At 55.6% G+C, this 10,041-nt stretch overlaps 3 protein-coding genes across 3 annotated transcripts; 1 reads left to right on the forward strand and 2 right to left on the reverse strand.

The window, feature by feature from the left end:
• Nucleotides 1–538: 538 nt before the first annotated feature.
• Nucleotides 539–1,583, reverse strand: GUITHDRAFT_99122 (hypothetical protein; the record flags this gene model as incomplete). The annotated part of the gene is made up of 3 exons (XM_005842263.1): nt 539–951; nt 1,045–1,177; nt 1,227–1,583. The coding sequence occupies 3 exons, from the start codon at nt 1,581–1,583 to the stop codon at nt 539–541; spliced, it is 903 nt and encodes a 300-aa protein (XP_005842320.1).
• Nucleotides 1,584–2,754: 1,171 nt separating this feature from the next.
• Nucleotides 2,755–5,760, forward strand: GUITHDRAFT_160438 (hypothetical protein; the record flags this gene model as incomplete). Its single annotated transcript, XM_005842264.1, has 13 exons — nt 2,755–3,654; nt 3,842–4,021; nt 4,111–4,176; nt 4,302–4,357; nt 4,402–4,466; nt 4,512–4,639; nt 4,686–4,745; nt 4,791–4,903; nt 4,951–5,089; nt 5,132–5,197; nt 5,400–5,498; nt 5,553–5,616; nt 5,704–5,760. The coding sequence occupies 13 exons, from the start codon at nt 2,755–2,757 to the stop codon at nt 5,754–5,756; spliced, it is 1,989 nt and encodes a 662-aa protein (XP_005842321.1). The 3' UTR covers nt 5,757–5,760.
• Nucleotides 5,761–6,386: 626 nt separating this feature from the next.
• On the reverse strand, nt 6,387–9,762 carry GUITHDRAFT_149777 (hypothetical protein). Its single transcript, XM_005842265.1, has 25 exons — nt 9,707–9,762; nt 9,588–9,661; nt 9,507–9,544; nt 9,390–9,459; nt 9,300–9,339; nt 9,221–9,257; nt 9,118–9,157; nt 9,014–9,075; nt 8,921–8,968; nt 8,786–8,842; nt 8,677–8,738; nt 8,590–8,629; nt 8,508–8,539; nt 8,401–8,464; nt 8,286–8,356; nt 8,190–8,237; nt 8,079–8,145; nt 7,947–8,009; nt 7,822–7,905; nt 7,674–7,725; nt 7,503–7,627; nt 7,271–7,441; nt 7,161–7,215; nt 7,052–7,114; nt 6,387–6,974 (listed from the first exon to the last, which is right to left on the reverse strand). The coding sequence occupies exons 1-22, from the start codon at nt 9,751–9,753 to the stop codon at nt 7,394–7,396; spliced, it is 1,269 nt and encodes a 422-aa protein (XP_005842322.1). The 5' UTR covers nt 9,754–9,762; the 3' UTR covers nt 6,387–6,974; nt 7,052–7,114; nt 7,161–7,215; nt 7,271–7,393.
• Nucleotides 9,763–10,041: the final 279 nt, after the last annotated feature.

Genomic DNA, 10,041 nt, shown 5'->3' on the forward strand with positions numbered 1-10,041 from the left:
AGAAAACAGTTTTCAACGTGGCGAAACTTCGTCCTTACTATTTTCGAGATGTTTCTCTGGATGAAATTGAACCACCACCGTTGCCTTTGGTTCAACGCGATGGACAGTATTTTGAAGTCGATCGTATTTTGGCTCGTCGTGGGAAAGGTAATCGTGTGCAGTACCTGGTTCGTTGGAAAGGACTATGACAAGTCGTCGGATGATTCTTGGTTGTCTACGCGTGAATTTCGCACTCCAGAGTTGAGGAAAATGATTCGTGATTTCAATCTTGTGAATGCTAAATGATTCTTGGTGTTTGCAGCGAAGTTGGAGCTGAGAAGTGTGTTCTCATCCATCAGCGCTAGGGAGCGAAATGATAGGATATGTTTGCTGACTTCCTGTCTTTCTTAAGTAGGTGTCCTAGGCAGTCTCGTTTCTTAGGAAATTAGATTACTTACTTTTCTTTATCTCTAACGTTGATTTGGAGTAAATTGCCGTTGAATTGTGCATTGCTGTCGCGCGCTTGTTCTTTGGTTTCTTGACGGGATCACTTCGTGTGTCAACACTGGATCGAGAGATACTTGTAGGAAGTTTTCCTAACAGGGTAGTAGCTCGAGACTCGCATCGGAGAGTGGCTCAGGTCTCGCTCAGGAAAATGAGCGAAGATGGTAGACTGCAAGACCCTATCCTGCGACTTGAGCGAGTGTGTCCTGCGGCTGTGCAAGGTGAGGATATCACGCTGCTGATCGGTCAGCGCAGCGCGAGCATGCACATGGCGAGGGAAGACGCGCATGACAAGAGGGGTCACATTTCGCTGCGCAGGCGGAGGAATGAAGTGCTCATGAGACGAGTCGACGAGAGCGCGCAAAGCAGGACGCCCCCCGGCATCTGTGGTAGCAGCCGGGGCCTTGTCGGCGGCTGCCCTTTCTTCGTCCGCGGCCGCCCGCTTTGTGGCGGCAGCGGACGTCTCGACTGACAGTGGTCAGTCGGCTGCCTCCGGGTATCGCGTCTAAGGGATTTTCTTCCTCCTGCATGCTCCTGCTGCTTGTTGCTTAATTGCCTGACCGTCCTTAGGCTGCTTGTCTGCGCGGCTTCGCGCTTGGGCTGGCGCTGCCGCGTCTGGGTGCCAGCAGTGCTGGTTCTTTTCGGGCTTGTGTTTTGTGTGTGTTTGTGCAGCTTCTCGCTGTGGACTGTGTGCCTGGAGGTTTAGCTTGTTCCTGCTTTATTTTGCTTCAGGCACTTTTTACCTTCTGCCAGTAAATCCTATGCTGTGCACCCGACGTCACAGTGAGGGACGGAGACGCCTCGCCAGCTCCGCGCCGATCGTCGGCGCCACTCGAAGGGTGTCCCCCATCGGAGTCGGAGACCTCCGGCGAAGACTCCTCGGGCGACTCGACAAAGTCCGAGGAGGAGCTGTCCTCTGGCTCGAGAAGTGCTTGCGCCCGCAAGGGCGTCATGCGCCTCGCACCAGACAAGAGCGCTTCCAGCGTAAGCTGCATGGTGAGGCGCTGATAGGTGGCGGCGCGTTTGCGAGCCAAGACCTCAGCAGCAGGTCCGTCATCAGGCACGAAGTGCCGACCAAACGCCGCATCCTCAAGAGGCATTGAGCGCTGAGCAATGATGTCCGCCAAATACCAGATGAAGCGGAGGGTGTCAGGATGCAGGGTACCGTCCGTCGAGATGGCAAGAGGGATGAACGCTCGAGGAGGAGTAGCATATGCAGCGCGATGTTTGGAGGGCGTCGAGGTTGACCTCCCCCCACTTGGTCAGGTCGGCAGAGCTACCAATGTAAGGGTGGACCAACGTCACGTCCGCCATCAAGCCCTCGTACTGCTCGGACCCTCGATCGCGGATTCCAGGGATGTGGATATCGCCCTTCCTCGGACTTTGTCGAGTCGCCCGAGGAGTCTTCGCCGGAGGTCTCCGACCCCGATGGGGGAAACCCTTCGAGTGGCCCCGACGATGGGCGCGGAGCTGGCGACTCGGAGGCGTCTCCGTCCCTCACTGTGACGTCGGGTGCCTCCGGAGAGCTCGACACCACTGGGGTGCTTGCTGCTGGTCCGAGCTCGCCTGCTTCCTCCCCGGCATCGGTCGGGTCACGCCGGTCCTTGGGCATTGCCGCGGCGTCGCCGCCGTCACGGCTACCACTGACTCGGCTACCGCTGACTCGGAGGCTAGCGAGGAGGACTACCTCGAGCGGTACCGTGTTCATGTGTCCAGCCTCCCTCCGTCCGCTGCCCCAGGCGGACCCCCGGGCAACGCCGGCTCCTTGTCGGCGGCTGCCCTTTCTTCGTCCGCGGCCGCCCGCTTTGTGGCGGCAGCGGACGTCTCGTCGGACTGACAGTGGTCAGTCGGCTGCCTCCGGGTATCGCGTCTAAGGGATTTTCTTCCTCCTGCATGCTCCTGCTGCTTGTTGTAAATCCTATCACCCTGTTGCGCTATCTGACTGGCACGGCTGGCATACGTTCCATCAGTATTCCGTCAGGAGGAAGCGAGGAATCGAGCGATAGCGGCGTACTGGGTGTATCCCCGACTATGATCTTTAACTTAACTTTGAGTAAAGATGCGACCCCGGAAGCTGACGCCGGCAGCGCCGTCGGGGGCGGCGGGCCTCGACTCTGTCCAATCCGGGTTTTCAGTACTCAAGTCAAAATTTTTCAACATTTTGAAACCGGTGATGGAAATGTCGATCGTGTCTGCTGATCTCCTGCCCTCCTCCTCCTCCTCCTCCTCCTCCTCCTCCTCCTCCTCATTTATTCTTCTCTCCTTCTCCTTATGATCTTCTCGCCCCATGCCCAACAATCTCCACCAGAGTGCGACCTTGAGGAAGCAGCTCAGCGATGCGCAGAGCTGGTCTGGATGGACAGGCCATGCTTCGAGTGCGGGCTCAAAGTTCGCTCTTGCCTCTGTAGGCCGCCCAGCGAGTCTACTGGCCCGCGCCAGCTTTCCGTGTCACAACTCTACGAGCAGCTGAGCATGAAGACCTATGGCACTCAGTTGCGGTTGTTGCAGGGTGCGAAAGATTCAGCCAGCGAAACGCCTAAGGAAAGAAGAAGGCAGGGGAACCATGATGAGCTCTTCCAGCCGTCCTCAGAAGTGGGTTATCCTCTTCAGGGCAAGAGAATGCAGGTACTGATCAAGGCGAAGAGAGGGCTGGTAGATCGCGGTAGCCGAGCTGCAATCCAAGTGGTCTGCTCTTGCCTCGAACACCCTGAGCAGTACGTGCGAGGGGCAGCGGTTGAGGCGTTAGGGAAGATCTGCGAGAGAGGAGACAAGGAAGCCATCGGGATCATCCTTCCGCTACTCGCCAGCGAGCACGATGGCACCAGAGACGCTGCAGCTGAGGCTTTGAGCCTCGTGGCTGCTCGAGGGGATCAAGACGTCATCTCCAAGGTGCTGGCGATCGCCAAGAGCAGTCAACTCCTACAGTGTCGGGTGTCAGCAATCAAAGTGATTCCGCGAATCTCGCTGCGAGGAAGCTCGTCGGTGGTTGAATCGCTCATCGCGCTAGGCGATGTCGGGCACCTCGAGCTTGTACTAGTGATCCAAGAGGCGCTCGTTGATCTCTGCTTGAGGGGTGACAGACGTGCCATCTCTCTCTTGTCTGCTCAAGCTTGCAGCCCTGAGCCTCGCGCTCGCATCGCTTCAATCTTGGGGCTTGCTTCCATTGCTGAGGTAGGTGTGAAAGTGATGTTGAGGGATCTGACAGGGAGGTAGAGAGGTGACCGACAATGCTCGCAAGTGGTCTTGTCTTTGACTTCTGACCCCGTGAGCTCTGTGCGTGAAACAGCTCTCTGGGCCATGACCTCGGTGAAGCTCTCGACCTGCTGTTTCTTTGCTGTTACTCTTTGCCGTTACTCAGCTCTGCAAGCCTGGCGATGGCAACGCATTCCAGGTGCTTAAGAAAGCCCTACAGGACTGCGACAAAGACGTGCGAGCAGCAGCAGCTTCAGCGATTTTTCCGCTCGTGCCTGTAGGCGGGAACTCAAAACCATGGCTATCTGGCAGTGCCGCCACGAATCTCAAGCTTCTCTGCGTGGAGGTGAGCTGGTTGAGCCGTGAAGGCAATCTGACATGATGAGATAGCTGCAATCATGCCTTGAGGACGTGCCCGAAGATATGAAAGAGCAGGCAAAAGCGTTGATCAGAAAGTTCGGAGACGACACATCTGGTCCAGCATTGAAGACTCAAGACGAGGTTTCTTCGAGCAGCTGCGAAATTCGACCACAGGATGAGAGGGACTCGCTTGTCTTGTCCTCACGACGTCTTTCACATCCTCTCTCCTTTTCCTCCTCTTTCACCTCTACAACTGCTAACGGAAGGCTATTGGAAGCTGCTGCCAGACCGAGCACGAGCGGGAGCCCTACAAGGGCGAAAGGTTCCCTTCCCCGGACAGGTTGACCGGTCCATCCTGGCCTGCAGCTTCTTGAGCTTGAGCGCTACAGGAAGTTCTCCGGCGTCTTCAACTGCGGGGGGCGACATCCCAGGTGGCTGCTGCGGATGCGACGGCTGAGCCTCAGCTAGTCACGCAGGCGATTCCTCGAGGGCCTTCAAGATGCGGTTCCAAAAGTTCGTCGACGACGCGATGCGCGAGCAGACGGCAAGTGCTGGGGCGAGTTCCGAGCAAGTCGAGGAAGAAATCTCTCTTCTTGTTCTGCAGGCAGCAGCTGGACATGCGTGGGGGAATCGTTTGAGAGATGTCGCAGATGGTCTTGATTGTGAGCACATCAGTAGCAGTTGAAGACAATGCACGTCTGATCGAAGAGGAATCAGAGAAAGAGAGGTAGACAGCCGACTGATTCATCCTTTAGGTCGACCAGAAACAAAAGCGATTATGGAGCCAACAACTCAAAGACTTGAAAGCCTCAAAGTCTTCAAAAAGTTCCAAGCTTGTTCTGCCAAAATCAAGTGGTCGGCCGATGAGGTTTTCCTTTCTCTTTAACTTCTCTCTCCTCTAACGCACCTGTTCAGCATGTCCATGAGGTCTTCTGCTCGTGCTGCAGACTCTGCAAGTTCTGGTTTTGCTTTTGGGAACCTTGGCTTGTTGCTCGCAGGACAACAGCGAGATACTGACAGCTCCTCGTCCTCCTTCCCTTCTCCCTGCGTGATGGTAAATTTGCCTACTGCTTTCTCAGACTCACGCGGCTTGCAGGTGGACTTGCGGATTGACCGTAGGAGACTCGCTGAGCTGACGCTGATGCAGGCCGACACCGTCAAGGTGAGCGATGAATGGAAGACAAAGAGGGAAGGATTTTTTGAGGGAGGTCGATACGAGGGGAGGGAGGCAGGGGGACGGCGTTGGAGCTAAAAAAAATGAGAGGGAGATAGGAAAGCGATGACCGTGTGAGAGAATATTGAGGGAAGTCAGCGAAGAGCGAGGGGAGGAGGGGAGTGAAGGGCACCTACTCGTGCTTCAACAGGTTGAGAAGAATGAGTCCAGAAATCGCGGGAGCGGTGAAGGACGAGAGTCTCTTGTCATGACAGGCAGTCAGCGCAAGCCTGTGCGGCAACACACGTTGGTGAGAGTCAAGTTGGTGCTGCCTGCTGACGGCAACTGACGCCGGTGACTCCAGTCGGTCGAGAAGTTCATGAGCAACTTCTCCATCAGCCTGGAGCTCAAGAAACGAGCGAGAGGAGGTGAGCTGAGGCGGGGCAGCTGAGGCGGGGCAGCTGAGGCGGGGCAGCTGAGGCGGGGCGCTGACTCGGGCTGTGATGATGACGTAGGCTTGATCGGAAACCTCTCGAGAAGCTTCGCAAGTTCCACGACCCAGACCTGACGGCAAGCCGAGTAAACGAGATGCCTATGTAGTCCGTGCCCCCCGAGTCAGATGCCGCTCCGATTTACTAGTTAGTCCGTGCCGGGCCCCTCAGATGCTCGGTAGTCCGGGCCCAGTCCGTGCCCCCCTCAGATCAGGATGCTTATGTACCGGGTAGTCACCCGGTGCCCCCTGATGTAGAGTCCCTGCCCCGGGCCCCAGGGGGGAGTGCTCAGCTCCCGGCGTATCGTAGTCCGTGCCCCCCTCACAGAGTCAGATTAGTCCGCCGTCCGTCACGGTGCCCCCCTCAGATGCTCCGAGTGTATCGTAGTCTGTGCCCCCCTCAGATGCTTCTGTTTCGTAGTCCGTGCCCCCCTCAGATACCTATCTAGTCCGTGCCCCCCTCAGGGCCTAGTAGTCCGTGCCCCCCTCAGATGCCTATCTAGTCCGTGCCCGGGCCCCCTCAGCCTAGTACGGTCCGTGCCCCCCTCAGATGCCTATCTAGTCCGTGCCCCCCTCAGATGCCTATCTAGTCCGTGCCCCCCTCAGATGCCTATCTTTCTGAGTCCACTCGGGCCTCCTCAGAGAAACGATTACACCCCAGCAGTTACTCTGTAACCGCCAAGGGTTCTAAGGTGCAGTGGCCTCCATGGAAGGGTAAGAGGGAGGAGAAGAAAGGGAGACGCGAGCATGTTGAAAGCGGTTGACACCTTGGGCATCCTTGCTCTCCTCTTCTGCTTCCTCCTCCATTCTGCAAGCGCCTTCTCTTCTGTCAGCCTTGCTAGGTCATGCCAAGCATCAAGGCAAGTTGCTCTTTGCATGGCAGGAGAGGGATTCGGAGCTCAGAAGAAGCAAAGTAGTCAAGAGAGCATTGAAGCGATCAGTGCAGGGTCAGAAATGATTGAAGAAAAAGACAACAATGTTGGGGATATGAAAGAAATCTCCAAGGTTGGGAGGTCGCCGGCAGAAGCCAGAAGGAGAGCAGACCCCGTGAATGTGGATGGGCAAGCTTTCTTTGATAAAGAATGGATCACCCAGTCGGTCAGCACCCTTGCGTCGGAAGAGTGGAGGAAAGGGGCCAAGGAGGGAGGCGAGTACGACTGCCCGGAGTGCGGAGGTACAGGAAGGATTCAGGGAGGACTTGCGACCCTTCCAGGACTTGCGTGGTGGCCGATCAAAGCCTTCCGTCCTTGCCCAACCTGCGAGAAGGCTGGGCGATCCTACAACCGACGAGGACAGGTCCATGTTGCAGAATCTCTTCCCGCTTGGCTGTCACTGCCCTTCTCTCCCGATGACGTGCGTGTGTTCTTTTTCAGGTGTTGGATGAAGTGTTGTTTGGCAAGAACGACATGCCCATGGACTACAAGAGGCCTGAATCTGTCAGTCCAATTGCCTCCTTGATGTCACTGACCATCCGCTTGGCAGTCGGGGGGTTTGACAGCTGAAGATGTCAAGAAGATCATGGCGAAGAGGAACAAAGGTGCGGGGATACACGAGAGGGTTGAAAGGAATGACGGCTTTCTGCTTTCCTTCAGGCAAATCTCAAGACGAGAAGTGAGAGGCCCCTGGGTGTGAAGCAACTTGAGCTGAGATGAGACAAGAGAAGGCTCTGCCTCTCTTTCTTCCTTGAAACCACAAAAAGAATACAGTTTATCCCGTCATAGACGAGAAAAGGGAACCGGAGCTTCCGGCAGTCTCGTTTTGCCCTGTGCTTGTCCCGTCAATGCCTCGCCTCCTCTTGATATGATAGAGAATCTCCTGCTTCACCTTAGTGCTAGCTTCACTGTCGCGAATCCCGAGCAGGTAGAGGATTCCGTCGAGCCCCAGCGTGCTGATGCCAACCTGCGCCTGCTCCTTCACCTTGGGCTTCGCATGAAACGCGACTCCGAGCCCTGCAGCAGTCTCACGTCCAAGTCCTTCGCTATGTCCTCCTCCTACCCGCGAGCTTGAGCATGGGAATATCGTTGGCGCCGTCACCAACCGCGATGACCTGACAAGGCAGGAAAGAGACACAAATCTCGTCAGGGAAACCGAGAAAGCAGATGTGAAGTAACGGTAGTGGGACACGGGACAGAGAGATCGTTACCTGCTTCAGTGACAGTCCCTCCTGCTGTGCAATGTACTTGAGCAGCTCTGCCTTTCTCTGAGCGTCCACTATCTCGCCCTTCACCTGCTGCAGGTAAGAAAGGAGCTCTAGAGTTGGCTTCAGACTTCGCCCGTCAGCTTCCCGTCCTTGAAGTCAAGCTGATTTGCATACACGTAGTCGATCCCGAGCTACGAGGTTAAGAGGTCAATGCCTCGCCTCTCATCAAGCCTACTGCTGGCCATCAGCTGAGCTTTTACCTCCTTCTGCAGTTTCTGGGCGAAGTATGTGAAGCCGCCTGAAAGGATGCCGACTTTGTAGCCGAGCCTGAAGGAGACAATGAGATGAGAACGCGGAGGAGACGGAGATACATCTTGAGGTTCGCGATGAGACGAGGAGCCCCTTCGGTGATGGGAAGACTGCAAGCGAGTGAGAGCCCAGCCACATGGAGGGCGAGAGGACGAGACCTGTCAGCGATTCCTTCCAGGACAGACTCGTCCATCCCCTTGAGCAGCTTCATCCTCCTCCGGAACGACTCCTGTGTAAGATGACTCGTGCTGCTTGCAGCGTTCAGTATCCAACCTTGAAGTCAATCTCTCCTCTCATTGCTGCTTCAGTGATTTTCGCCACTTCTTCTCCAACCTGCTCATATTGGTATTCTTCCTCTCACGTTATCCTCAAGCACCTGCGCATGCTTCGCAAGCTCGTCGATGACTTCGCACTGCCACAAGGTGAGGAAGCAGAAGAAAAGGAGGAGGAGTGGAGGGATGCCTGGATGAGCGTGGAGTCCATGTCGAAGAGTATGAGGCGCCTGCTCAGCGCGTATCAAAACCCCAACATCCAGTCAGAGGCAGTTTCCTGTTGCGACGGAAAAGATCGTCTTCTTGCACCGCCACATCTATGGGCTCTTGGAGGGAAACCTGCTTTGACGTGAGCCCACAGGACGCTGGCCGAGGAAGCAGGTGACTTTGAAGAGTTCCTCCCGCAGAGCGCCGACGCTTCTCGGCTTCCCACTCACTTGCAGCTAACGAGACACGACGACAAGACGAGGGAGGACAAGCGGTCAGACCGTCACTCGAAAACTTCACCAACACCAACAGACCTGAAAGGCAGAACGCGAAACTTTAAGGTTTGAGTCCCTCAACGACATCTGCGAATAGCGTCACAGCTCGGTGACGGTCGTCGTCACACAGACCAGGTCGGACAAGCGGACAATCTGATCGACATTCATCCCATGGTCTGACAAGATCTTGGAGACTGCAGGGACGTCAAAAAAGCTCAGAAGAACACGTAGGTGACCGAGATGTAAGTGACGCGAGTTGAGCCTCCTTGAGAGAACCTGAGCGACCTTCACCTCCTCGTCTTCTTCTGCTCGGTTTCTCCTCCTCGTCTCGCTCCTTACCGTCACAGTGTATCGCCCTCTTGACTGCATGGTCACCCTACTTATAGTCAGATGGATATCTTCTCCACTTCACCCTCACCATCGCTCATACTCCATGCTCGACACCGGCGTGAAGCTCACTGCAAGCAAGGCACGCAGTGAGCGTGGAAGGAGGGTGATGACGACATGCCTTGAATTCCAAGGTGATGCGACAGGAAAACCAAATCCTTGAACACTTTCTGAGAGTTCTCCTTGGTGACCTGAGGCAGGCAGGGTCAGTCTCGCGGTCTTCTCACGTGCTCGTCACCTCCACGAGCATTCCGATGGACAGCATGTCATGAATTTCTGCTCGCACCCTCACCCCCAGCCACACATGCAGAAGCTCTACCGGCTTGCCCGACGTCGAGGATGTTGACATCGTAAGGGCCCATGACGTCCGTTAGCTCAGCCACAAGGCCGATCCTGACCCACGTCAGACCTCACACGCCAAGCCTACGCCTTGTGAACCTCGAGCCTCCCTTGATGCTCAAAAGATAGATCTCCTTGACAGACATGCTCGCCCTGAAGATCGCAGCTGTCATATTCGTCGCCCTACAGCAATCATCCACAATGCTAATCTCAACATCATCGTCCTCGTCCTCACAAACATCCCATCTTCACTTTATCTCTTCAGAGCCAGTGTCTATTGGCCGATTCTTCCTCGCCAGAATACCTTACATTCGCTCATTGCAGTTCCATTCTTCCTCGCCAGAATACCTTACATTCGCTCATTGCAGTTCCACCAACCAATTTTCTTTTTCAGCCACCTCTGGTTCTTCTTCCTTGTTTCCTGAATGCTGTTG

This window comes from Guillardia theta, assembly GCF_000315625.1.
Source record: "Guillardia theta CCMP2712 unplaced genomic scaffold GUITHscaffold_1, whole genome shotgun sequence".
Taxonomy (NCBI): domain Eukaryota; class Cryptophyceae; order Pyrenomonadales; family Geminigeraceae; genus Guillardia; species Guillardia theta.

What these genes read in the sequence shown, in the direction of transcription:
- GUITHDRAFT_149777 (XM_005842265.1), bottom strand. Translation starts at nt 9,753, where the DNA reads ATGTCTGTCAAGGAGATCTATCTTTTGAGCATCAAGGGAGGCTCGAG. An exon ending in CTCGCGTCACTTACATCTCG is followed by an intron (nt 9,076 to 9,117) that starts GTCACCTACGTG and finishes ACGTCCCTGCAG; the next exon opens with TCTCCAAGATCTTGTCAGAC. An exon ending in TGGACTCCACGCTCATCCAG is followed by an intron (nt 8,540 to 8,589) that starts GCATCCCTCCAC and finishes ACCTTGTGGCAG; the next exon opens with TGCGAAGTCATCGACGAGCT.